Below are 27,897 nucleotides of genomic sequence, written 5' to 3'. Positions count from 1 at the left end.
TGACAGGCAAATGCATTTAATCACCTAGAGCCCAAGAGTTCAAAACTTTTAATCCCCATCAGAGTATCAGATATGGATTTTGGGTGCTAATATTGTTCGGTTAATCAAACTTATATTTCTTATTGACATGTTTGCTGAGATAATTCTATAAATGATGTAATTCAAACTTAGGCTATAAAATGTCTCTCTCCTGTACCCATCTATGGTTGAACACTTTGTTCTCTCTCTAATAACTTTTTTCTATATTGGCTTTTAGCAGGGCTTTGAGAAAAACCCTGAGGGTACTGTATTAGTCCCTTATCCCATTTAGGGCGGGAACCCCTATTTGTAACTATACCTTTTAAGACGGGAACCCCTTTTGGGGTTGTTATTGCTATGTACAGTATATAGCAACATATTTTTTTGCTAATTTTTGAATAAATATTTGAAGTTTTTCAGAAAACAGGATTTAGAAGGTGTTTTTAGAATCGGCCTCAGGTCTAAATGGGTTAAATTTAGCTGTGTAGATCTTGTCCCTTCACAAGCAAATATATTTGAATATAGAACATTTGTACTTGTTCTAATTAATTGAATACTTCTGTTTATAATCCAGTATGGCTATTGTTTGGTAGAGTATCAAAGTAATCCCAATGCAGTTTTTTTGTTTCGAACCACCCAAAATTCTAAATCTGATCCACTCGGATAGTTACTAAATGTGCCCAAGGCATCGGACAACTGATTAAAAAGCAGGTGGAATAACATCATTTAACAATGAACGCGTTCCTATTTGCAGAAACAAAGAAAAACATGTCCACACTGAAAGAAAAAGAACGAAAAACAAATCCTGAACAGTTATGTCGAATGTTACAGCAGGGAAGTTGTATTTGTTCTTCTGTCTGTAGAAAAAGGTAACAGTTCCCAGCGGCTCAGGTTGCACCTGCAAACAAAACGTCTGCACAGTCTGATGGACGCCAACCTGACAGTCAGTAAAGCGTGCAGAGAAGCGGCTTTCACTTTCTGTTCTTCCTCCTCTTCAGAGCTTTCCACTCTCCCTCCTGAGTGGCCAGACTGCCAAACAGCTCCTTCACCTTCCTCTTCCTCTCTGCATCCCTGATACACACAAAAACAAAAAAAAGGATTTGAAAGCGGTTAGAAAATCTGGTTTATACATCCTACAAAAGCAAAATTCACACGCTTTTGCTGTGGACAAACAAAGAAACAAAAATCTTTCACCACTTAAACCCTATATGCTTTGTTGTACGAGAAATGGTGAACATATGTTTCACTATTTCTGACATTCGACAAGCTTTTTGAAAGTTTTCACCAATAATCGGTGATTATTTTACACTTTGGCTATTCAAAAATAGCAGATCTACAAGCTCATAGCGCGGCACCGAGTGCCGCGCTATGAGCTTGTAGATCTGCTATTTTTTTTAAATCGAGAAAATGTGCGCAAATCTTTGAATATACCGTATATATTTTTAAAGCGAACATTCGTAACTCAAATCTTTGCTTCTGGGGGTCCCTGGAACAAAATATTTTGATGGGGGTCCGCGGCCAAATACATATACATTTTGGGGTCCTTGACATGAAAAAGTTTGAGAACCACTGACATAGCAACATCAAAAAAACTGTTAGGATTTAGAAGACATTTTGTAGAATCGGAACCTCAGGTCTTAATGGGTTAAATTGGTGTTCAGATCTTTGTCTCTCCTTTCAGATTGCGGTATTGAGTTTCATTCACACCTGCTCATTATCTCGTTGTGTTTCTCTCGAGCCAGGAAGCGCGAATCCTTCCGGACCTCTCTCAGAGCTCCCTTGAACTCTTTCTTGTACTTGTGCTTCAGCTTTTCTCTCTCCCTCTCCTCTCGGTTGCTGCCTTTCTTCTTCCCGTAGTCCAAACTGTTGACGAAAACATGCAGAAGAGAGAGAGATATTCAGAGATATTCAAGTCTAGTTCAGGTTCAATGAGCTTCAGAAGTAGGACTCTGGTCTACTTACATTTCCACAATCTTTGGCGTGAACATCCTCAATGGAATGGGCTTCTTCTTCTCAAACACCAGAGGTCTGAGCATGCTGGGAGCGCCGTTGATGCTCTCTAAGATCTCCGTGTGAAGCTCCTGGGAAACGAGAAGAACAACGTCAAACTATAGCCTGATTTATACTTTGTCTCATGCCAAGAAAAAACTATCTAGCGTTGCACATTGGTGACGCCATTGTACAATGGAGTATAAAGTAAAGCGCCAGTCCATTTAAAAATACATATTTTAACCAATCTGTATGGTAGAGTATGATAATATATAATACAACTAACACATCTGCAGTGGTTGCAGTTGGTCATAAATCTGGTAAAATAAAAAAGGACCACATCACCCATTTTCAACTGTATCTTCATATAATTGGTCCTCACTAATGCTCATTATAAGATGGTACCCTTTCTGTCCACTCGGTCCATGTCTCAGAGGAGGGCTGTGGACAGTTCAGACACCTGCCTACCAGTGACATCATCGGTAGCCAGGTTCGGCCATTTCAAATCTTTATGCATTATTATTACAAATAACAATGGCTTCCCAGGAAGTGAAAGGCTGTAGTTTCTATTAGCTCGCAATCCCCGTCGATGAGGTCACTGGTAGGCAGGTTTCTGAACTGTACACAGCCACTGAGAGACAGAAATGGTACCATATTGGGTGAAGTGGTCGTTTCGGCTTTTACACTTCACTTTTACACTGCCCCAGTAATCAGTTATTTTCTTGTCATTCCTCCTGAGACTTTTGCACCAACCTGTAAAAGTTTTGGGTACGTTTTGACAGGAAGATGTTTTGAAAGTAGCGTTCCAAATGGCTGGAAGATGTGTGAAAATGAAACCAGATCTTTGTAGAGCAGGCAGGAGCGCTTCAACAGGTCCAGGCAGGTGGACAGACAAGTCAACCTGCAGAGAGTCATCAACAACGTTTTATATTTAATTGCCGTCTCAAGCATCAGACATTTCACAAATTAAATTAGAAAGCAGGAAAATATTGTTGGTAACTGGTGCGGTTCATTAATGTCTCAATGAGCATGATTAACTGAATGTATCTGTTTGCAACTATTGAACATGAACATGAGCATTGTTAACTGCCACCAGAGTTAATGACACTCACAAGTTGGTGAATAAAGTCGCTTCCTTGAATAGATGAACACAGATATTGGCAGTTTCTCAATAGCAAGAATGCAAAGAAAGGACTTTGGGAAGAATGTATTCATCATGACAGCAAAGAAAGCATCTGTCTAGTTTGAGACAAACATGTACTTGAGGTTACATGATCGTATTGTGGTGGTGGGTAACGTCACCTAATCATTGATTTCATGAACACACGCGTGTGACTCCTGGTGTGTTTGGACCCCGGGAGATGCGACACTTCTTACCTTAAGCACACGCGAGCACGCAAGAACAAATTTTATCTAATCAGCTCTGCGTGTTTCAGTCACTAACAACTCGCATGTACATTTTCTTTTGTGTATATACAGTACAGTATATACACGTTTGTGTACTGTGACTTATGTATACACTGCCTATCTGCTAAGTGAGGTCTCACCTGCACAGGAGACTATACGCGCAAGGCATTTTTAACCATGTACCTTATGTTTACATTTGACATTGTAAAGAAAAAGACAAGGTCTGCACACCGTCTTAATGCTCCTAAAATAATTTATTAACAGAGCGGTAAAAAAAAAAACGTTTTGGCCTCTCCGGCCTTCTTTAGGTATACTGGAATTGCGACGTGTTTTCCTTGTTTTTTTCTTTCTCTATTCTTTACCCTTTGACCGCTAATTATGGGAGCTTGTACAACAAAGAATTTCACCCTCTTTTTTTTACACGTGTAAACCTGTGATGTGACAATTAACTCCCTGCCTAGAACGACTAAAACGACTTCTGTCCCTTAAGCCCTGTCTGCCAAGAACGACTAAAACGATTTTTAATGAAAAAAAAAATACATTTTTTTTCTATTTTTTTATTTGACCCAAAGACCAAGGAGATATGATTTTTCGAAGATCTAGACTCCCATCCACTTCCTTGTTAACTTAAAACTTAAACATTTTGTATCTCGGCTCCTGAGTACTTTTTTTTTCAATGAAAAATCTCTGGCAGTGGGCAAACGCAAAAAAAAAAAAGTTCTGGCAGTGAATGAGTTAACAAATTGAGTGCCAAAACCAGAGATCTACGGTTGTGCAAATACACCCGTTGAGTGCCATAACCGTAGAGCTACGGGAGGAGATTTATTTATTTTTCCACACGGGGCGCTCTAACGCAACTTTGGAATGATTCACGGAGTCTCTAAAATTGAGAAGACGGATGTGGATCCGTGCCAAAAAAAACTACCTCGCGTCCACTCCCATTATAACTCCTTGAGAAAAAGCTTCATCTCTCTACCGTGGTGGAAACAAGCCATTTTCGATGGGCGATCACTCTGCAATGGCGGATCGCGTTAGAAATATTATTGTTCCAGGCGATAGTCGGGACCCTCGACCATCGTGCAGGCACCCTTTGTTTACATCCGCGTCCTCGTCGTGGCGTCTACAGCCCTAAACAGCGCAGCGTAAACAGTAAGAATGCCAGCACTAGATGTACCCTGTTTTAACTACCGTAATTTTCGCACTATAAGCCGCACCTGAATATAAGCCGCAGCAGCTAAATTGAATGATTTGTACATATATAAGCCGCACTGGACTATAAGCCGCGGGTGTAAAATCCATAGATTTAGGAGGTCCCCTAGTGGCCGTTAGCTGTAAAAATCCATAGATAAGCCGCACCGTTATATAAGCCGCAGGGTCGAAAAATTGGAAAAAGTCGTGGCTTATAGTCCGAAATTTACGGTAAATGTGTTAAAGGAGAAATCCGGACATTTTAAGTGTTATCTTTGATGTGTCGTTACTCACTCACCGAGGTAGGAAGTGGCGTTGAGTTTTTCCAGCGATTCCCCTGTCTGTGAGTCTGGTCGACCCCCAACATTGGCATAGTGGGAGGCGCATGTCTAAGTGAAAATCGCCTAATTCTACAGCTCCAAACTTCTTTTTTTCCCCACAAATCCTCCTCATGGTGTCTCCTGATACTTTCACACGCACTGTTTATCACTCACGAGCTGGCGTTCATGGTCAGCAACGTGAATGTTTTCCTCTCGCGTGAAATCTCGCGTCTCGCGAGATTTCCCGAGAGCGCAGTGGAAATCTCGCGAGTGATAAACAGTGCGTGTGAAAGTATCAGACACCATGAGGAGGATTTGTGGGAAAAAAAAGAAGTTTGGAGCTGTAGAATTAGGCGATTTTCACTTAGACACGCGCCTCCCACTATGCCAATGGTGGGGGTCGACCAGACTCACAGACAGGGGAATCGCTGTAAAAACTCAACGCCACTTCCTACCTCGGTGAGTGAGTAACGACACATCAAAGATAACACTTAAAATGTCCGGATTTCTCCTTTAAGTTGAATCTGAATAAATTGGAGCACATTTTGTATTCATTCAAGCTGCACACTGAAAAAAAACATTATTTCCACTTCATCTATTATACCTTTGCTTTACTTTCATATTCATGGAGTTTTGAATGTCTTAAACTTTTCCAGCAGCTTCACAGTCGACTTGTTCTGTGACATGTGCCTCTTTGGCTGCACCGCTGGTGAATCTGCCCCACAAATATGCGCAGTTCTCTCTTTAGAGATGAATCCACTGGTCCGTGTAAAAGCAGAACTTTCACTTGTTGTGGCATCACTTTCTGCTGCCGAGTGATACAGATACCTATCGTTGCTGTTGGGCAGAAACCTTGTATCTCCATATTTCAGCTTGTGGGTTTTTTTTGTAAATGAATGCCTTACTTCGCACAAGAGTTAATCAAGAGCAGCTTGTTGATTTTTTTAAAGTGGAAGTGGTTCATTCTGTCTGTGAGATTTATAAATATTTCACCAATGAAAAGTGCTAACAAGAGCTTGTGACTAAATAAAAGCTACATTGGATCCTTTGGAACACCCTTTTTGGACATATAAAGGTTTCCACTCAACGGTGACAATATTATAGTAGTAAGCTGGACAACTGGCAGGTGAGAGATATTCCCTTCAAATGAAAATTTGTAGAAGTTTGACATAGCTTACTAATTCCACTATACATTTCTTTTTTTTAAAGTATAAATGGTTCAAAATAGAAGAAAAGGAGGCACTGCCTGGGTTCAATCACAGTGGCTCAAAACAGGTGCTCTTCAGTGGAACAGGTATAGGAATAGAAGCAAAGGAAACCAAAGTTCTGCTTGTGGTGATGCAGACTAAGGAAAAAATACTGAGGCACTCTGTCTTCAGGTGAAAAAAATATATGGGTTTATTATAATGTGGGTCATTTCTTTGTATATTTGTCTTGTGTGATTTTTGTTTACGAAGGCTAAAAGAAATATATGTTCCAATGTTCAATGCCAACACCACAATTAAATTCTTAATCGCCATTACTAGTATGACAATTAATCATCAAGTAAAATGTCATGGTGGTGACAGACAGCCCTACATAAGTGGTTGCCTGAGGCCTGTTTATAGAGTTGTGTCAGTGTGTGATGCTAGAACCTTGCCCACACACCAGCTGTCGTGTGAAAGCATGCTGGCCGCTCCGTCACAGCACTGTATCCAACAACACACACATTTAGTTTGTACATAATGTACTGAGATTGTACAAGGAGTTAAAGGGATACTTCACTCTCGGGCCGGGGACACATTTAAAAAAAATATTAAAAATAAATGAAAAAAGTTATGGAAAATTCATGGCCCCCTCACACATTAGTAGGACACTCTAATGCGTGAGGGGGCCATGAATTTTCCATAACTTTTTTCATTTATTTTTAAATGTGTCCCCGGCCCTAAAGTGAAGTATCCCTTTAACAGTACAGGCGTAGCTTTGTCTTCAATACCTTTACAGAGGCAGCAATCATTGAAGTACACTGCACCCTGTCCTTTCCCTGCCCCACTTTAATGAACGTATTAGTGATGTCAGATATGCATATTTTCAAAGAATGTTTTCTGGCAACGGAATACACGACAAAATCTGAATTTTAGTCCAACAAATTTACATCCAACAACTGTTTAAGGGAATGCTGTGTTTTGCTCTTTACACTTAGTGGTGGGACCATAAATGCTACAAATGTCAGTGTTTGTCGCAAAAACATGATTTTCTTTTTTTAGGTACAAATGGTCATGGGAGACACGTGACAATGAGCGTCACACAGAGTTTTGATATTCCATGCTGTTTGCATCAGTGGTGTGTTCTACCGTGTTACGCTGTATACGCCGTATACAGTGCCGATTTTTGGGGGGAAAAGTGTATACAGTCTAATAACCATTTCATCCATTGAAAACGTGCTAGCGTATCGCGCATGTCCTGCAGGGAATAATTATCGAATACCCTACGAAAAAACCTAGAACACACCAAGGGATGGATGTAATTGGCTTCCAAAATGTGTAGGGTGGGGCCCCATTTATTACAACAACAAAAAAAGCCACTCGAATTCTAGTCGTTACCTGTGATGGTCTCTGAGTGTGTCGTTTTGGAGGTCCAGGTGTTGCAGAGCTGACAGTGACATCTGGTTCTTGCTCCAGCTCTGACAGGACTGCAGGTCTGACAGCACCAGCAGCTCACTGGACCTCCCTGATGGCCTGAATGGTAGCACCACTGAAGAACCTGAAAACACAACAACCTTGCATTTCAGGGGGTTCCCGGAACAACAACAAAATATGTATTTGGCCCCCAATCTCAAAATGTTTTGTTCCAGGGACCCCCCGAAGCAAAGATTTGAGTTGCAAATGTTGGCTTTAAAAATATATATATTCAAAGATTTGCACCAAGATTTAAAAAAAATAGCAGATATACAAGCTCATAGCGCGGCACGTCCCACAGACGATATGGGGGGGGGGGAAATCACATCCCATAAGTCTCTCAGGGCTTTATACTAGTTTCTGTTTTTCGATCAACATTAAATATCTTCGCGGAAAATAGCCGATGGACAAGCTCACCACTGTTACGCTCACCGGACTGTATAAGTATCCATGGTAACAGCAAGCCCTCTGTCTTCCATCACCTTCTCACTTTTTTTCATTTTTTTTTCACGGAAGCACAGTGAAACCCTCCGTGATAAGCAACCATCAGGGGATCAATCATACTGGAGATACATATTCTGTGGTTCTTGAAAGATTAGCCAGAATGCTTAAAAATGCTGGCAGAAGCTACAGCCTGTTTTAGAAAACCCCTGGCAGTGAATGTGTTAAGTTTCTCTCTCACTCTCACATTAGCTGCCTTTGCGTCCACTGTTGTCATTTGCCTGGAAGGACCCCACCGACACAATGCACATGTAGTAGGCTGCTAATTCGTGCCTGATGAAAAATGACTTAAAAACAGCCTACCACAAATGCTCGCTGAGATTTCGCGCTTTTTAAAAGCTATAATATTATAGATGGATGTCATTAATATTTTCCGCATTATTTCATCCGCCATTAATTAACATATTAATTCTTATGACCCAAATCCACCAAATGCGGGTATCCGTGGCTAAAACCGCGATCTGCGCATCTCTGGTGTGTAGCTTACCTATAGAGGTCTTGTCAGGCACTGCCAGGTGTAGCGTTCCACACAGGAAGTTGATGAGCTCAGGCAGGAAGCGCTTGGAGAGGGACACGTATTCTACTGCCAAACAGCACAGCACCAAACCTGATGTCACATCCTGCAATGACCTCACTGGACACTAGGGGCACAATGAACACACAGATTAAAAGGGCAACATGAGCATTTTTTAAGAAACCATAAATATTCATTCCCCATGATCAAAATAAATACTGATTAAACTCAAATCTGATGGATTGTCAGAGTTTTAATGGGGTGCACTGCAGTGATAATTACTTTTGATGCAATAATTATTTCTTTTTTTTAATACATGACTGAATGATTTATGTGGCTAAATAGGTTCTAGAAAACAAAACTATACACCAATTGATTCATTAAAGATAAAAGAGACAAACATGGCATGTTGTATCATGAGAAGGTTATCTCAGGACTGCAGACTCCTGCAGACTACAACAACATCCAATTATCTGTGTGACAATTAACCCGTTAAGACCGGGAACACATCTGTGTAATTTTCAGCAGATATACAAGCTCAGCTTGTAGATCTGCTATTTTTTTTGAAATCGTAAACATTTGTGCAAATCTTTGAATATATATTTTTTAAAGCGAACATTTGTAAAATATTTAGTTCCTTTAAAAAATATATATTCAAAGATTTGCACAAAGCTCAAAGCTCATAGCGCGGCACGAGTGCCGCGCTATGAGCTTGTATATCTGCTATTTTTGAATAGCCCAAAGAAATCTAAAGTGACACAGATGCGTTCCCGGATTGAGTGCGTTAATCGTCGAGTGAAATGTCACGATCGTGACACAGCCCCCTATCTGTACCTTGTTGAGAGCCTGAGTGATGTACAGCAGTGCAGGAGTGGTGACCGGGTGTCTGAAGTCTGACGTAGGGAACAACAGGGCCGTCACCTTCATGTAGATCACCTAAATACACACGTATAAAATAATTTAAAAAAAGACGTTATCACACAAAGTAAGAAAACGTCAAAAGTGGGAAACTATAGTGAGATCAGAGAGAGCATTTTATTTCTTTGTAATAGGATACATCCTGGCCTGGCGAAACCCACATATTAACCAATCGACCAATGCTTTCTCACATATGGATATAATTAGGCGGGTATGTATAATTTATATTAGTAAACAGATCTATAAAAGAGTAAGTGTCATGTAATTTTGAGTCTGGATTCACAATAATTAACCTCATTTGTGTTGCACTTTTTCACACAGATTTACAGAGCGCTTCACACAGCAATAAATATAAAAACAACAGAAATCGTGTGAGAAACTTAATCAAAGGGCATGAAAGGAATTCCTACCATGTCTAGGGATGGGAAGGCAACGTGACCTTTGACCTTCAGTGTCTCCTCCATTGTCTGAGCCCCTCCTGCTAGGATGGACTGCATGGCCTGACAGGAAGCATCCGGAAACATCTGGCTCAGAGTATACAGCTGACTAGAGGAAAGGAGGGGAGGAGCGAGGGATAGAGAGATGAGTCACACTTTGATAAATACAATGTTGAAAGAGTAGTTGAAGGGAGTAGAGCCAGACTGATATTATCGGCCATTATTCGAGTTTCTTGCCGAGATCAGTGCCGGCAATTACACTGCCAGTGTGTCATGATTTTTAAGCCTTTTTGACCTGGTGTCCCTATTTTGTGCATGTCATTATAGGTGGACATTTTGAAACGTTTTAAAAAACAGCTGATCTACAGGCTTACACTGATTAGAATTGTTTTTTTCATCTGTAATGAGTGGTCAAGGACTCTCCAAAATTGGGATTGGACCCTGAAAATCTGGCATCAGTCGGACTATAGAGAGAAGTGAAAGAAACTCACGGTATGATCTTGTCTATGGTGATTAGCTCAGGTGGATTCCTGGTGGCCAGTTCTCCCACGTACTCCAACAAGAAACCAACCAGTTTCTGACAGGGACACGGATGGAAATCTTATTAGTTCATGCAACAGCGTTCAGTCATGTTGTTCCCACAACAATTTATTACATCCACTACCCTCACATTACAATCAAACTACTAAATAGTAGTAATAAATACATTTTCTATCCCCCAATTTCTATTGCCTGTTTTGTGTCAGGTTGTTGTTGTATATTTGTAGTGTGATTGAGGAATGTGCAGTTTATGTATTAAATGTAACTGCTGATGAACAATTAGCTTAAGATAAATCTGATCAAATGGCAACATTTACGTTTAATATTGTACAACAAAATGCAGACGTATAAGACGTGACAGGCTTAATCCATTAAGACCGGGAACGCATCTGTGTCATTTTCAGATTTCTTTGGCTATTCAAAAATAGCAGATCTACAAGCTCATAGCGCGGTTAACTCCGATCTGTGCTAGTTCAAAGATTTGAGTTACAAATGTTCACTTTAAAAAAATATATATATATTCAAAGATTTGCACACATTTTCAAGATTTATTTTTAAATAGCAGATCTACAAGCTCATACTGTAGTTATGAGCTTGTATATCTGCTATTTTTTTAATAGCCAAAGAAATCTGAAAATGACACAGATGCGTTCCCGGTCTTAATGGGCTTAATGTGCATGTTAGAGAACACACATGCATATTACCTGCAGCTTGAGCTTGTTGCCCGCAGCCAGACTGGGGTGGTTGCACTTCTGCGTCCTGGCCAGTATGATGAGCTGGTTGTCAGGGGAGTGTCCATGGAGCAAAGCCTTCAACTCACTGAAGTTCTCTGGAGCTATTAGGAGGAGGAGGAGAGTGGAAGGGTTCAGCATATTCTTTTCAAGACCAAAAGAGGGAATCTTTTATAAAAAAGGACATGCATGTCTACATGTAGTGTTTAGAACAACAAAGTTGCTATTTATGTTTGCAAAAAGAAAACGTCCGTAATTGTGTGGATCTCAGGATCAACATGGGATCCGTGTGGATCTCAGACTTCATGTGGCCAGCCTGTAACGTCAGTCATCTGTGACATTTCTATGACGTATGATATGACTCCAAATTTGGGTAAGGTTGGGTAAGCCCAAACTTAGCCCCCATCTGAAAGCCCCCATCTGATATCATATTTTCAGATGGGGGTCCGTAGCCAAGTACATACACATTTGGGGCGTCCTTGACGTGAAAATGTTTGAGAACAACTGTGGTAGGTCATATATCATATTTAATGTTCCCGTGAAGGTACATGGTAGTTGTTGTCAGGCAGAAACTTCTACATATTTCCACTTTTTATGTTTCGTTGTAAATTAATGCCCTTACTGCATCATCCAAGAGTGTCGCACAAAAGTAGTAGTGAAAGTAGCCGATCTAGCTTATAGATCGTCTATTTTCACTATCTTAAAATGTTTTTAAAACAATCATTAAAAAAAATGTTTTAAAAAAAAAGAAAATGAAAAGGAATGGCTTTGGACATAAGGTTTCCACCCGACAGCAACGTTATCATATTTAATGTACCTTTGAAGGTGTATGGTAGTTCTGCTTTGGCTGCCTCCTGTTGGCTCTTCTTCTCCTCCTCGGTCAGACTCCTCTGGGGGGTGACATCACTCTGTGGCTCTTCCTTCTCCCCCTCTTCTCCTCCACTCTCCTGCTCCGAGTCCAGGTCTGAGTGACTGTCTTCCTCATCCTCATCAACATCATCACCTTCTTCTTTTTCTACCTCTTCTTCATCATCTCCTTCTACCGCTTCTTCATCATCTCCTTCTTCTACCTCTTCTTCATCATCATCTCCTTCTTCTGATCCCCCCTCCTCCTCCTCCTCTTCCTCTTCCTCACCATCATCATCTTCATCCTCCTTGTCTCCCGACTCTTCTTCTATGTTCCACTTTCCATCCTTCCAATGACAAATAAGAGATTAAAGCTGCAATGCAAAACTTATTTTAATGCATAAAAGGTTATTTTAACCAATCTGTGTATGTTAGTACAATATAGAGATGTCCCGATACCGCAATGTGGCCGATATGTCCTTATTTGGTCATATCGGAATCGGCGAGTACGCCAGTCTATGCACCGATCCGATTCCCCCTTTTTTTTGTTCAAGTGATGCCTACGCTGCGCCAGTGATGCGGTCTCGCCGGTGCTGCTAGTGGAGACTGGAGTGTAGTTTGAGTTTAAAAGTTGAAAATGTCAGCCATTTGGCAATATTTTACAGTAGAAAACCCCACCAGCACAACAGCTAAGTGCACAGTCTGCAAGAAGGATGTTCCGAGGGGTGGCACAAAGGTTGCCAAATTTAACACCAGCAACCTGATTAAGCACTTGCAGAAACATCACGCAAAAGAGCACGATGTTTACCTCGAGAACACAAAAAAAAGAAAGGATCCTGGACCGCAGCAGCAAAGTTTGGAAGCCTCATTTGAACGACGGGAGAAACTTGCCAAAGATAGCCCAAAAGCAACACAGATTACACAGAAACTGATAGAATTCATTGTTCTAGATGACCAGCCCCTTCAGGTTGTTGAAAACATTGGATTTCGCCGTTTAATCGAACATTTGGAGCCAAGGTACAATTTACCAAGTCGTCATTATCTAACAGAAACCTCCCTCCCAAAGCTGTTTAATACTGTTAGGGAATACGTTGCAGATCAACTAAATAATGTACAGGCTATAAGCTTTACCACCGATATTTGGAGCTCAGGCGTGAGCCCAATTTCTATGATTAGTTTAACAGCACACTGGGTGGACACCTCCACATACGCACTTAAAAGTGTTGTGCTGCACGCAAGTGAATTCCCTGGGTCACATAGTGGCATCACTATTGCCCAAAAAATGGAAGAGATGCTTGTGAAATGGAACATCATCAAGGCTAAAGTTCACGTTGTTTTGCGAGATAACGCAAGCAATATGAAGAAAGCAATGGAGGAAATGAAAGTGGCGAGTTTGGGATGTTTTGCCCATTCGACCCAACTCGTGGTGAATGAAGGACTGCTGTCACAGAGGAGCGTTAAAGATGCGCTGGCGAATGCTCGAAAAATTATTGGGCATTTCAAACACTCGCCACTGGCTACATCACGTTTCGGAGGTCCAGAAAGAGCTTCAAATGGACATCAAGCGTCTGCACCAAGACGTGGCAACGAGGTGGAAAAGTACGTTCTATATGATCGAGAGTATGTTGGAGCAGAAGAGATCCATTTCATCATATGGAGCGGACTACGAACTGCCAGTGACCCTCACAGCCAACCAATGGGCTTTGCTGGAGAAAACCGCGATCGTTCTGGCACCATTTGAAGAACTGACCAAACAGATTAGCTTCTCCACCTCAACTGCAGCTGAAGTTATCCCCTCCGTTACCGCGCTCAACGGGTGCTTGCCCGAGACACCCCGGAGGACACGGGTATAAAGACGATGAAGACCACCCTCCTTGAGGCTGTCAATAAAAGATTTGGACACGTCGAAAAGGAGCCCTTGTATGCAGTTGCCACTCTCTTGGATGCACGTTTCAAAGACCGGTATGTCCATTGTCTAACAATAATGTAATAGTCTAAATATGTATGTAATTATTATTAATATTAATATTTATTTATGAGTAATGGCTAAACAGCATCATATTGCATTAAGTTATTTGTCACCATCAAGAGATACTAGCTAAGTATATAAAGTTCTGAATTCTGAAATCAAACTCCATTGCAACAAAGCATTTTAAATCTAATTACACTCATAATAATGCCCCATACCAGTGGTTCTCAAACATTTTCATGTCAAGGACCCCCACATTGATATGTATTTGGCCATTGAATAGATGTTGTGCCAGCAACCCCCATAAGATAACATTTGTCAACATTTGTAATCTGTTGAAAATAGCTGATCTACAAGCTCACAATGCTTGTTGTGAGCTTGTAGATCAGCTATTTTCAAAAGCAAATGAGGAGTGCCCCCTCCTGGACAGAATAAAAATAATTACAACAAAATGAACTTAGAAGGAGGTTATTGTTTGTTTAGACTAAGGCCGGGCCGTTACCGGGCTAAGTTAACGGCGGACTCTTATCGCGCGATAAAAAAATTACCGCCGTTAATCTATTCTCAAAGTTGGGTCTGGGAGCCAATTACATTAGCTGATGTATACCTGGTCGAATTACTCTGTGTCTGTGTGTGACTGTGTGTGTGTGTGTGGGGGTGTGTGTGGGTGTGTGTGGGGGGGGCGTGAACAGGTCCGAGAGGGTCATGGGTGAAAAATTACCATATCAAACATCAGCTGCGTGACAATGGAGGACGCTGTGAGCAGTGTGAAGCCGGGTTTGCTTCAGGGCAATTTTATTTACAAAAAGCTTCCCAATGGAAACCTCGACAAGACCAAGGTGATTTGCACTTTGTGCAAAGCTGAAATGGCTTACTGTAGGAGTTCCTCGAGTCTCAAATATCACCTAAACAAAAAGCATTCAATTGATCTTAGCAAGGAAGCTGCCGCCGCCGGGCCAAGCACTGCTGCTCCGGGGAAAAGTGTTCGTCAAACTACAATGTTTGAGTGCAACCGAGGCAAGCCCGTCAGCACAGCTTTATCAGCCAAGCTAACTAACCTCCTAGCCCAGTGGATTGCAATCAATTGCCGGCCCATCAGCGTGGTTGAAGATGATGGACTCGAGCTTCTTCTCCGGGCGGCAACAGGCGACCCATGTTACAAATTACCTGCGAGGCGAACCATCATGAGGAGAATCCATGACCAACACGCCACAGAGAAAGCTGTGAAAGAGGAGAAGTTGGCCGGGGTGGCGTGTGTAGCACTGACTGGGGACCATTGGACATCGGTCAGCAACGATAACTACCTAGGCGTTACTGTACACTTCATCGATGTCAGCTGGGAACTTCACTCGTTTGCCTTGGGTACGTTTATGTAATTTACGCACACACACACACGCGACACACACACACACACACACACACACACACACACACACACACACACACACACACACACACACACACACACACACACACACACACACACACACACACACACACACACACACACACACACACACACACACACACACACACACACACACACACACACACACACACACACACACAATGTCACTTCGGGATAGTGGTTTTGATGGTGTCCTGGCCAAGTGTCGAAAAGTGGTCGGACATTTCAAACACAGTCCGGCCAACTCAGATGAGCTGAATGTCCAGCAAGCATCCAATGAACAAGAGGCAGAGTCACTCGTGCAAGATGTTCCAACGCGTTGGAATTCCACCCTCGGGATGATCAAACGTTTGAGGTGCAACAGAGTCCCAGTGCACGCAACGCTGGCCCAGCATAAACACAAGCTGGTCCTCCCAACGGATGCTGAATATGAGAAGTTGGCAAAGCTGGAGATACTGCTGGAGCCATGCAGGTATGGTCTACAAAGATAGCGTGTTCTTAAATTGGCATACAACTTCTTTTAAAAGTCACTTTGTGTTTAATTAAGAAATGCATGCCCTTACATGTGTAATAGATTCAGAAGTCAGAACTTAAAAACGTGTAATCTTAGTTAAAAGGGGTGTGTGTGTGTGTGTGTGTGTGTGTGTGTGTGTGTGTGTGTGTGTGTGTGTGTGTGTGTGTGTGTGTGTGTGTGTGTGTGTGTGTGTTTCCACCGGGGTTCAATAAGAGTGCCATGCTATGAGCTTGTATATCTGCTATTTTTTAAAGAACTGAACCGGTTCAACCCCGGTGGAAAAGGGGCCTGTGTGTGTGAGATTCAGAACTTAAAAAAAGTTCATCACTGAGCTCCTTGGTGGGGAAAAGTATGTATCCTGCTCTGTGATTCTACCTGCCCTGCGCCACCTCCAGCACACAATGAAGATCTCAGATGATGATCCTGCTTACATCGTGCGATTCAAGAATGCCTTTACCAAGGACCTCAACCAGCGGAGGGAGAAATTAAACCTGGAATGGCTGAAGGTATGTGAGACTGACCAGAAAATAACTGTATTGTCTGACCATTATAGACTGTTAAGCCAGTAGATTGATCAATGGATAGATGAATGAGTCATGAAGAAATATGGTGGTTGGATTTGCAAAGTTACTTTTTTTTTTGTCATCAATCAATAAAAAAAAATATTTTTTTTCATCAATGGTGGCTACTGCTGTCGATCCACGATTTAAGGACCTCAAATGCCTGCCCAAAGCAGAGAGGGAGCCAGTGTGGGTAAAACTGAGTGAGTTGGTGAAGGGAGAAGAACCTGCTCTGCAGCCGCCGGCGCCGAGGGAGGAGAACCCTGAGCCACCTAAAAAGAAAACAGCCCTTCTACTGATGGGATCAGAGTCGGAGTCGGATGACGACACACCAGTACAAAATGCTGTGGAGAGGTACAAGGTAGAGCCAAGTGCCAGCTTGGATCAGTGTCCACTGAAGTGGTGGTCAGACCACACTGCTGTGTATGGTAAGCTGGCCCACATTGCCCTGAAGTACTTGGGGACCCCTGCCTCAACTGTCCCATGCGAGAGACTGTTCTCTTTATCAGGCCATATTGTACAGAAGAAGAGGGCTAGTTTGTCACCAGCCAATGTGAACAAGCTGGTCTGCCTCAGTGACTGGTGGAAGAAGGAGAAGTAGAGATTGGACTGATTGAGTCAAGCCATGTCACATAGCTACTGAGTGACTGTACTGGTAACATTTGTGTTCTGATTGAGATAAATAAAACAATTTATTAAACACAAGTACATCTTATTGAACATTATTTTGATATTTCATTACCAATTATCATAGCAAGACAGCTTTTTCAAACAGTCTGTGATGCATTTTGGAAACAGGAGATGGGCTCATGGTGTAATGGGCCACCTGGCCTGAGAAACGTAAGGAGGAAAGAAAAAGTAAGAACTTACTTCTGGTCATTATTTGGGTAGAACACACATATTTTGAATGCCTTCGGCAGACTTCAAATGAGCTATTTTAATCTAGATTAATCTAGATTAACTCCAGGATTGCAGATAGATTAATCTAGATTAAAAAAATTAATCTATGCCCACCTCTAGTTTAGACACTTAGTATCTCTTATTGTAATTTCAGATACTTCACAAGTGAAGACAGCATCAAGCATGCAAAGGATGCACTGACCAAAGAGGTGGAGAAGATGGAGCAGTCTGAGTCTTTGAGGACAACTGGGGTAGAGGCAGAGCCAGCACAGAAGGCCCCACGTATAGAAGCACAGGCTGAGGCAAGCAGCAGTGGCAGAAAGAGCGGCTTGAATAGTGCATTTGAGGAAATCCTCCAGGAGCATGGGGAGGTAGGTGGGGCAAGTAGCAGCACAAGCTCCCAGGTTCAAATACACACGTATTTGTCACAGCAAACCATCCCACGCTCAGACAGCCCATTCCAATACTGGAGAGACAACAAACTACAGTTTCCCACCCTGGCTGCCACTGCTGCAAAATTTCTCTGTGCTCCATGTACCAGTGTGGATAGCGAGAGACTGTTCAGTGCAGCCTCAAACATTATCGACGCGAAGAGAAACAGGCTAGATGGAGAGAGAGCAGAAATTATCATCTTCTTGAAGAAGAACTTGCCATTGCTCTTGGAATTGTGAGCAGTACTGCTTTATACACACAATGTGTAAGCCTACTTGAAGTGAAGGTTTTTGTTTTTTACAGTGTAGGGTTAGCATAGTTGCTGCTATTTCTTTTTACCCTGTAATGTTTGTGATTTTTATTTTATTTTACTTTTAGTTGCACTTTAACAGGGAGTATTTATGTCTTTATTCCTGTACAGCTACTTCAATTGTGTAGTGTACTGTAGCCTACTTGTTCAAAGTGAACTTACAGTTACCTCTATTGTTGCACTAAGTAACTGTATTCCTGTACCAAGTTCTACAGTATGTGTAGCCAACTTGTTTGAAGCAAATGGATACAGATTTCTTTTGTTTACTGAGTAGATGCTCACTTTGAATGTTACAAATGCCATTGCACTACTGTTTGTTGTAACTGTTACAACAAAACAAACAGCTTAAAACTTAATGTTTACATTTGAAATGTCTTTCAAAAGTTGGATAATAAAATAAAAAAGTTCTGTGGCATTCATTCTCTGAATGTTCTTATTATTTAATGTTTTACAAAGGGTTTAACCTGATGACAGCAATCATATCATGTAAGGTTAGTCGTTAGTACTAGTATACAGCTGTTAAAATTATAACAATCATATCTTATTATAATTGTTTTAAGCACTCTGGTATCTGCATCAGTATCGGTATCGGCCCACACGCAAGTTGTGGTATCGGAATCGGATCGGGAAGGAAAAAATGGTATCGGGACATTTCTAGTACAATACAACTAGTACATCTGGTTTGAGGCGGTGGTGTCTTTACTTTTCTATTGAGACATTTAGACCGCCATTTTCGATAGGACACCTACTGGTTGACAAGTAGTACTGCCCGAAGCTCATATTCCAGCTTAGCCAACAGCAGACATTTCTGGCTCATGAATGTCACGTATTGCAGCTTTGACAAACAAAACACTTACCTGATTATAGGCCAGTGTCTTCCTGTCCTCCTTGTCTAGGATGAAGCCATCGTTGAGGTCATCAGCAGACATGTGGGTGCGACTCTGTGTGCCGTCCTGGACCACGTCCCCCAGCATCCTCCTTTGACGGTCCGCCTAAGCAAAAGGACCACGTAGAAACCAACATTTAACTATGACACAAAAAAATCTAATGTATTTAAATAGTCTGAATGACAGAACCCTCATTGATATCCAAGTTATAATCTTTCCCCAAACACATGGAATGGGGTCAGATGGGTAGTGATTGGTATAATCATTGGGACTGTCAGAATATACAGTATTATGTGATGCACGAGAGTGATTTTTTTTTTTGTATTATTTGTATCGTCAAATTGACCAATTACAATAACGATATCGCAATAAACCTTTCCAGTAGGGTTTACCTTACACCTGTTATACAGTAACTGATTTATCAGGCCTACTGATGCACACATTTGTCAAACAACTTCAATGTAGTATTTCTAAATAACATTTTTCCAACTTGTTGACCCTTTTGAAAGCTTCCCTAGAAAACACAGACTGAATCTGCAAGCCTTCATCATCGTAAAAGGCGTTTTCAGCTTCACATTCAATAGATTATAAAATAAAATATCTGCTACAACCGCTATATATTACTTGGATGGTTCGATACCGATATAAAGGCAGATATCACCGATACAGATATATTGACCTTTCAATCGTGCATCCCCATACAGTGACTCTCTATAGACAAAGTGCCAGTTGTGTTGACAGACCTCCAGTCTCTGCAGTCTCTCTTTGGTCTCCAGGGCCACTTCCTCCGGGGTTTTCAGCTTCTCTGACGGCTGTGCCTTCATCTCAAAGGCCAGCTCCCTCACCCTCATGTCATACTCATCCAACTGGAAGGACAGAGAGGACACAAAACCACAACAATGTGAAGCCTGCCGGTGCACAGCCATCCAGATCCAGTTTAACACCAACAACAACAAAAATACATTATTATAGAGAGGTTAGGCACAGCAGTGATTCTCAAATCTTTTTCAAGGACCCCCAGTTTGATATGAATTAGGACACAAAACTGCTCATGGAAGGAGTAAGGCAATTAGACCCGTCACAATTATTACATAATCAACTAATCACAATTATTTTGCATAATCGTTTCCATGTTGAAAAATCTTCATACATTTTCAAACATTTTCAAAATTAGTGGAAACTAGACCATACCCGTGGGCGGATATGCGCACATGATTTGGCAACCCGGGAGCCAGCGTATAAAATTATTAAATGTCAGTCATTTCTTTGTATTTCTAGGTTATTTGCCATATCTGCTCTGTGCAACTATAATTCCTAAAAGCCAAGCAGAAATGTAATTTCTATTCATACATTCTAGTGTTCAACAACAAAAAAACGATGAAATCGTTAATTACAATTATTTGTGTGACAATTAATCGTCATGTAAAATGTCATAATCGTGACAGCCCTAAAGGCAATAGTGCCCAATAGGGCTGTACAAGCAGACTGTGGATTTGAATGCGAATATTCGACTATTCATTTCATATATAATGGTTTATAAGACCTTCTGACAAAATATGCAAGCATTTCAGTTTTGATTTAGACCATGTTACATAGTCAAGTGCAGCAGAGTCATATAAAACTAACTAACTGTGAATGACAGAGAACCCTCATTGAGATCCACGTTATAATCTTTCCCCAAACACATGGAATGGGGTCAGATGGGTAGTGATTGGTATAATCATTGGGACAGTCATTCGTCCTCTCACAAAGCAGAGAGATCTAGGAGTGCAACAGTTAATCAGCCTATCGATGTTATCACTGATTTCAATAATTCTGACAAAACGGTACATTTGCAAGCATTTCAGTGCTGATTTAGATGTTACATAGTCAAGTGCAGCAGAGTCATATGAAACTAACGTGATGCTTTCGGGAAGAAAATAAACAGACAAAAACAACAACAAGACAAGTGCTTGAATCAAAGAATCTCAGTCAACTGAGGGGTCTCCGACTGAATTGTCAATTTTCAGGGGGACTAGACTAAAATGTTAGTGAGGGACTAGTGGAGAAGAGATCCAGTAGAACTAAAAGACAAGTCATTTTATGTTTGGTTGCGCTCGTGTGTTGCGCTCTGAAAATAGCAGATCTACAAGCTTACAACGCGTCGCACTGCGACGCGTTGTGAGCTTGTAGATCGGCTATTTTCAGAATGCAACCAAGTGTAAAATCAGCCATTACGACGCCATCAAGGCACCGCCAGAATACATTTTAGTTGACTAAATCAACTGTAGATTTAGTCGACTAAAATCTTATGATATTTAGTCGACTAAAACTAGACAAAAACTAAAACATTTCAGTTGACTAAAATATGAATACAACTAAATGGAATTGTATTAAGAAGACTATGACTAAAACTAAATCAAAGTTTGCTGTCAAAATCAACACTGGGGGGCAGCCATAGTCCGACTACGAACCCGAACCAGACCTGGTCATAATACCTTGGGTTTCTCTTCGAACCTGTCAGTGGGAGTGGGTCCTCCTTTGCAGGGGTTCTTGTGTGCCAACAAAGACTGGATGCTCTTCCAGTCCTGGTCCAACTTCTCCGTCAACTCATGAGCCTCCTCCTTCTGAGCCTGCCGCTCCCGCTGAAAGGAAGGAAGACGATAAAACACTGTCATTCATATGAACTCGAACAACTTCTCAATTAGCTGATGAAAACACCATTGAATGACAGAGAACCCTCATTGAAATCCACGTTATAATCTTTCCCCAAACACATGGAATGGGGTCAGATGGGTAGTGATTGGTATAATCATTGGGACAGTCATTCGTCCTCTCACAAAGCAGAGAGATCTGGGAGTGCAGCAGTTAATCAGCCTATCGATTTAATCACTGATTTTAATAATATAATATGTTTTTATTTGTGCAAAAATACAGAGAAATTGCAGATATACGTCACGATACGATGAATTGCTAGTGTATATTTTTGCACAACACCGTTCTTCAACTAAGTATAAAATAGGGAATAATGGTTAATCAGACGATAGATTTTGTAGATTATATCTCTCGTGTCGATTCATTGGCATGTAAGGAAAAAGGAAGAAATGATTCGATTAATCGACAAAGTAACCAATAGAATATTAATCACTAGGAAGATAAGAAGACGTCAGTTGCAGCCCTATGCATTATTGAGGTGACGTGAGAATGTGTTCTAACCTTCTCCTGTTTGGACTTCTGGATGAGTTCTTCAATAAGTTCTTGTCTGGATTTGGTGTTTTGGTGACGTCCTCCTCCCCCCTCCCCCTCCTCTCCTGGAGTCTTCTTCCTCAGAAGACCACCCCCTCCCCCGAAGTGGGACGCAGTCAGCTCAGCTGGTGGACACAAACAAGTAGTCAGGTTAGTCAGTCACTGTAAACAAACAAACATGGCAATCATGAAGGTACGGTCTTTAACCTATTTAGACCGGGAAAGAATCTGTGTCATTTTTAGATTTCTTTGACTATTCAAAAATAGCAGATATACAAGCTCGTAGTGCGGCACCGAGTGCCGCGCTACAAGCTTGTAGATCTGCTATTTTTGGGGAAAAAAACGTCAAGGTTTGTTGAGATCTTTAAATGTATATTTTTAAAGCGAACATTTGTCAAATATTTTGTTCCAGGGACCCCCCAGAAGCAAAGATTTGAGTTACAAATGCTACAAAAAATATATATATATATTCAAAGATGTGCACAAATGTTCACGATTTTTCAAAAATAGCAGAACTGCAAGCTCATGACGCGGCACTCACGACAGCATCACGCACCAAACATAGCATCTTAGCTGGTAGATCTGATATTCTGTATAAATTAAACATAGGAGGCTCAGTAGGCGTTGGTATATTATGACTCAATATCTTAGGGAAGTTAATGAATAATATACTTTTAGTTACTCAAACAACTTCTCATGTGAGCGTAGCCTGTCCAACATGTCAAAGTGTGAATGACAGAACCCTCATTGCGATCCAAGTTATAATCTTTACCCAAACACATGGAATGGGGTCAGATGGGTAGTGATTGGTATAATCATTGGGACAGTCATTCAGCCACTCAAGGGAGCGAGAACTAGGGGTGCAACTGTTAACTCTCTCAGTGCCACACAACGAGATATCCAGAGTTTTTTTGGAATGCCCTCAGTGCCAAGAACGTTGTTTTTTGGGAAAAAAATCTTCAGAACCCAAGCTATCATTATCTGAAGATTTGCAGCTCCATCCACTCCTTGTTTAACTTATAACTGAAAAAGGCTGTATCTCGCTTCCTAAGCACTTTTTTTTTACTTTGAGGAAAAAAAAATTGCTGGCACAGTATGAACATATTTTTTTATTTCATTGGCACTGAGAGAGTTAATCATTTATCGATTTAATAAAAAATCGGTTGATTAATAAAATATTTTTTAAGCAACAATAGCAGACCTACCTTGTGAATTATATGGAACTACTGTAGATTATCAAGTCTGTGTGTATATATTATTACTACTACTACTATTAGCTTCTTGATTATGAGGGCACACACCTGACAAGGCGCCCCTCTCCTCTTCATCATCACTCTCTCCTACATGAGTGAATTTCTCCATCTCTGCCAACGACTGGCCGTAGTGGGTGAGCTCCTCCTCCTCATTCAGGTTGTAGATGTCCTTCTTCTCGTGGGTGCGCTGAAAGTCATTGGACAATTAACCATTTAAAAATCCTACGCCAAGCTGACTGGAGTCACTCTACAGTCTACACTGATATCTTCTGCGGAAAATAGACGATCTACAAGCGTGCAACGGGTTGCGAGCTTGCAGATCGGCCATTTTCGACGAATGTTTGCCCCCCAGAAGAGGGACACTAGGGTTCCTGTGGTTAATTGGCAGGTAGGGCTCCAAATGTGTTCAACGGACTCAAAATCTCTCAGGCAAAGATGGAAGAGACATGATAGGAAAATAATGTGGGCTTCCCATTTCGCAAACAAGGACACGGCCAATTGTGTTTAGGCCTGTCACAATTATAACATAATCGCCTAATCGCAATTATTTGAGATAATCGCAAATCGTCATAACCGTATCCATGTTGAAAAATGTTTATACATTTTCAAACATTTTCCAAAAATAGTAGAAATAGTTGATCTACAAGCTTACAATGCTGTGAGCTTGTAGATCAACTATTTCTACTATTTAGAAAATTATTAAATATGTCAGTAATTTCTTTGTATATTTCAGTTATATGTCATATCTGCCCCAGGTGTGCAATTTTTGATTACGCAGCCTAAAAGGCAAACCGAAATGAAGTTTTAATTCACATGTTCAATGCCAAAACACAATGAAATCGTCAATCGCAATTATTTGAGTGACAATTAATCGTCAACTTAAATTTGTAATTGTGACAGCCCTAATTGTGTTCGTTGGAGGCTAGACTGAGGATTAGAACCCCTAGTCTGCATGGTAGTGGGCAGCAAATGTACACCCTACGTGTAATTTCAATCAACATAGTGTCCGTTCCATTCGTGCACACACAACACATTATAGCCAGATTCAGCATCTGTAGATTTGACTCACCTGTCTCTCCAAGGCAAATCTCTGTAGGATCTTCTCCTCCGGCTCCATCTTGGAATCATACTCCCCAAACCTTTTGTCAACGAATTTGTTGGACTTGTTCTTGGATTGGTATTCCTTCAGAAGGGTCTCCTTTCTCTGTGGAGTATGACAAACATCCGGGGTCTCATTCTCTCATGTACACACACATGATTGAGCTGGTTTCGCAGTGTGTTTCACACACTGTATGGCACACATTCCACTAAAGTGAGTGTGAGACCCCATACAGGATGGACTAACTTCCAAAAAGCTGGTAAAACGTATTAAGTTATTCGTTTTTAAATCTTAAATCCCTCTTTGATAACCACTGTTGCAACGACATCTTAGTGTGCATGACAGAACCCTCATTGAGATCAAGCTATAATCTTTCCCCAAACACATGGAATGGGGTCAGATGGGTAGTGATTGGTATAATCATTGGGACAGTCATTCATCCTCTCTAGAACTACGGGTGAAACAGTTAATTAACTTTTGACTTATAGATCGTTCTACAACAAAGTATAAAATAAGAGATAAAATTGCATTATGTTTTTGTTTTTACACTTTTCGCCTATAATGACATGCATACAAATAGGGACACCAGGTTAAAAGTGAGCTTAAAAATAGCAGGGTAGGGGTAGCACACAAATAGCAGATCTACAAGCTCATAGCACGGCACTCGGTGCCACGCTATGAGCTTGTATATCTGCTATTTTTGAATAGCCAAAGTATATAATAATGTCTAAAGTGGTTACACAGATGGATTAATGGACCCCTGAGTCTACACAAATAATTTGTTTTATTGATTGATAAGACAATGAACTTGGAAGAACGCTCTTACCTTGTTGATGGCTTTGGATCGAGACACACCAGGTAAACCCACATCATGCTTGGTTTTTCTGCCCAAGATGTCAAATTTCTTCCTGTTGATTTTCACCTCGAACGGGTTGTTCTTGATCTGAGTAGAGGTCTTGGTCTTACGAACCTTGTCAGCGAGGCTCGGGTTCTTTTTCTGCTGCTTATTCTGCGGCTTCCCCATCTAGCAATAATAATAATAATACAATTATAATAACAACAATAATAATACTAATAACAATAACAATAATAACAGTGGTGTAAAGTAACTTAAGTATATTTACTCAAGTACTAGTGTACTTAAGTACAATTTTGAGGTAGTTTTTACTTTACTGTAGTATTTCTAATTTTCAATACTACTTCTACTCTACTACATCTCAGAGGCAAATATAGTACTTTTACTCCAATATAATTATTATAGAACAACTTTAGTTACTCTGTAGATTTTGATTATTACTATAAAACATACAGTAACCACTTCAGTCATGTCAATCATTTCGGCCATTTGAAAATAGCAGATCTACAAGCTCACAATGCGTCGCATTTCATACATTTGAAAACTTGTGAAATGGGACATTTTACATAATGAGTACTTTAAGTACATTTTGATACCAATACTTTTGCACTTTTACTCAAATACATTTTGAATTCCGGACTTTTACTCTTACTTTTTAAGTAAGAGATGTAATAGCCCTAGAGATGTAAGTACTTTTCCCACCACTGAATAAAAATAATAATAAAATATTGAAATATTAAAGCAGAAAAGTAGTCACAGATATCTACTACTATGTCTCTGCAGCATTAGCTAAAATTTGCTAATGACCATTAATTAATATCACTTTCGAGATTACAGTTACTAAATAAATGTATCTCACTACTAGCATGACAGTGTCTCAGCTAGCTCTGGCTCTCTCTCTAACGCTCTGTTAGGAGCGGCTGCTATTCCTATGGACTCAAAATTCCACTACCGTGCGAGGTCTCCAACTTTAGTAAAAAAAAAGGTAACTATTTCGCTACTCATCGAAACAAAGGCTGTTTTGTGTTGTTGAAGGTCTATTCTCCAGGGTGGGAAGCCTCTCAGGACCCCACCTTCTCTGTATAATACACTTTTTGGGCAGAAAAAATTAAATATGTCCACCAGACGGACATTATGTTATTTACTCCGCTGCGCCCTCTACAGATCTTGTCACTAGAAAAATTCCATTGCCCGGAACTGTAGAGGGCGCAGAGGAGTAACTAAATAATGTTTCCTTTCCGGTGAAATATTTAACATTTTGTCCAAAAAGTGTATTTTAGACGTGAGGTGGGGGGCTCAGAGTGTTCCCACTTAGTAGAGTTGGCTTTCACTGCAGACGAGAGGCAATGCAGCCTGTGTGGTGCGAGCGCAAAGGCTCGAAAGTCCCATAGCCTTAAGAACTCCTTCTAGGCTATGGATCAGAGCTAGCTGTAGAATACAACTCTCGTAGACGTATTTATGATTCTGAAGTTTTCAATCTACGAGAGTTGTAGGGTTCACCCCCCATGGACACAGGGACTTTCAGCACTATAGCCCGCAGACACTCCAAACATGTACACATTGAAAATAAGGTGCTTACCCCCACGCCCCAAATGTTAACTCTCGCTACGGGGTAGTAGTTTAATGTAATAATCCATATCTTTCAATAAAGAAGTGTTTTAATGCCGTCTGTGGGCCGAACGCCATTTTTTCACCCTCGTTTACTTCCTGTTTACATTGAGTGTAATTCCGGGTTTCACCAGATGCGCCCCGTCACTACCGCCCATTGGGAACTTCCGACAGAATCGGCCACAGACGGCATTAAAACACTTCTTTATTGAAAGATATGGATTATTACATTAAACTACTACCCCGTAGCGAGAGTTAACATTTGGGGCTTGGGGGTAAGCACCTTTATTTTCAATTTGTACATGTTTGGAGTGTCTACGGGGTATAGTGCTGAAAGTCCCTGTGTCCATGGGGGGGTGAACCGTACAACTCTCGTAGATTGAAAACGTCAGAATCATAAATACGTCTACGAGAGTTGTATTCTACAGCTAGATCAGATTCAGAGCTATATTATACAGAGAAGGTGGGGTGCTGAGAGGCTTCCCACCCTGGAGAATAGACTTTCAACAACACAAAACAGCCTTTATTTCGGTGAGTAGCGAAGTGGTTTTGTTTATTTTTTTACTTTAAGACGGGGACCTTGCACGGTAGTAGAACTCACTAACGCTCTGGACCAGGGCTAAACAAATCCCAAACATGGAGTGTGCGTGTGGTGCCTTACCTTGAGGTTTTATTGAGAAGTTTCCTAATTACAATCCAGACGGTAGAAGAGCTCTAATAGTAACGATGTCCCAACATTAACCTTTAAAACCCATCATTTATTCTCCTTTCCACGTTGTTGTAGAATCCAGCGTGCATGGAGCTGCTGGG

General features: G+C 41.0%; 2 protein-coding genes across 2 annotated transcripts in view; both read right to left on the bottom strand.

The window, feature by feature from the left end:
- Positions 1 to 27,897, bottom strand: part of add1 (adducin 1 (alpha)) — a 232,615-nt gene that overhangs the window by 157,884 nt on the left and 46,834 nt on the right. The gene's annotated exons all lie outside the window — the stretch shown is intronic.
- On the bottom strand, positions 1 to 27,897 carry nop14 (NOP14 nucleolar protein homolog (yeast)). The gene is made up of 19 exons (XM_080420045.1): positions 27,749 to 27,897; positions 25,450 to 25,647; positions 24,594 to 24,728; positions 23,573 to 23,711; positions 22,242 to 22,396; positions 21,524 to 21,670; positions 19,790 to 19,912; positions 19,017 to 19,151; positions 12,038 to 12,413; positions 11,194 to 11,324; positions 10,441 to 10,526; positions 9,923 to 10,058; positions 9,429 to 9,530; positions 8,568 to 8,721; positions 7,505 to 7,664; positions 2,761 to 2,908; positions 1,981 to 2,099; positions 1,726 to 1,881; positions 1 to 1,089 (listed from the first exon to the last, which is right to left on the bottom strand). The coding sequence occupies exons 2-19, from the start codon at positions 25,645 to 25,647 to the stop codon at positions 990 to 992; spliced, it is 2,700 nt and encodes an 899-aa protein (XP_080276171.1). The 5' UTR covers positions 27,749 to 27,897; the 3' UTR covers positions 1 to 989.

Source organism: Gymnoscopelus braueri, assembly GCF_963280865.1.
Source record: "Gymnoscopelus braueri genome assembly, chromosome: 22".
NCBI lineage: Eukaryota > Metazoa > Chordata > Actinopteri > Myctophiformes > Myctophidae > Gymnoscopelus > Gymnoscopelus braueri.
This window is presented reverse-complemented; position numbering and strand designations above follow the sequence as displayed.

Excerpts from the sequence above, each read along its gene's own strand:
- nop14 (XM_080420045.1), bottom strand. The coding sequence starts at position 25,647 with ATGGGGAAGCCGCAGAATAAGCAGCAGAAAAAGAACCCGAGCCTCGCT. Across the intron at positions 23,712-24,593 it reads GATTTGCCTTGGAGAGACAG|CGCACCCACGAGAAGAAGGA; the intron begins GTGAGTCAAATC and ends AATGACTTTCAG. Across the intron at positions 1,090-1,725 it reads CACAACGAGATAATGAGCAG|GGATGCAGAGAGGAAGAGGA; the intron begins GTGTGAATGAAA and ends TGTGTGTATCAG.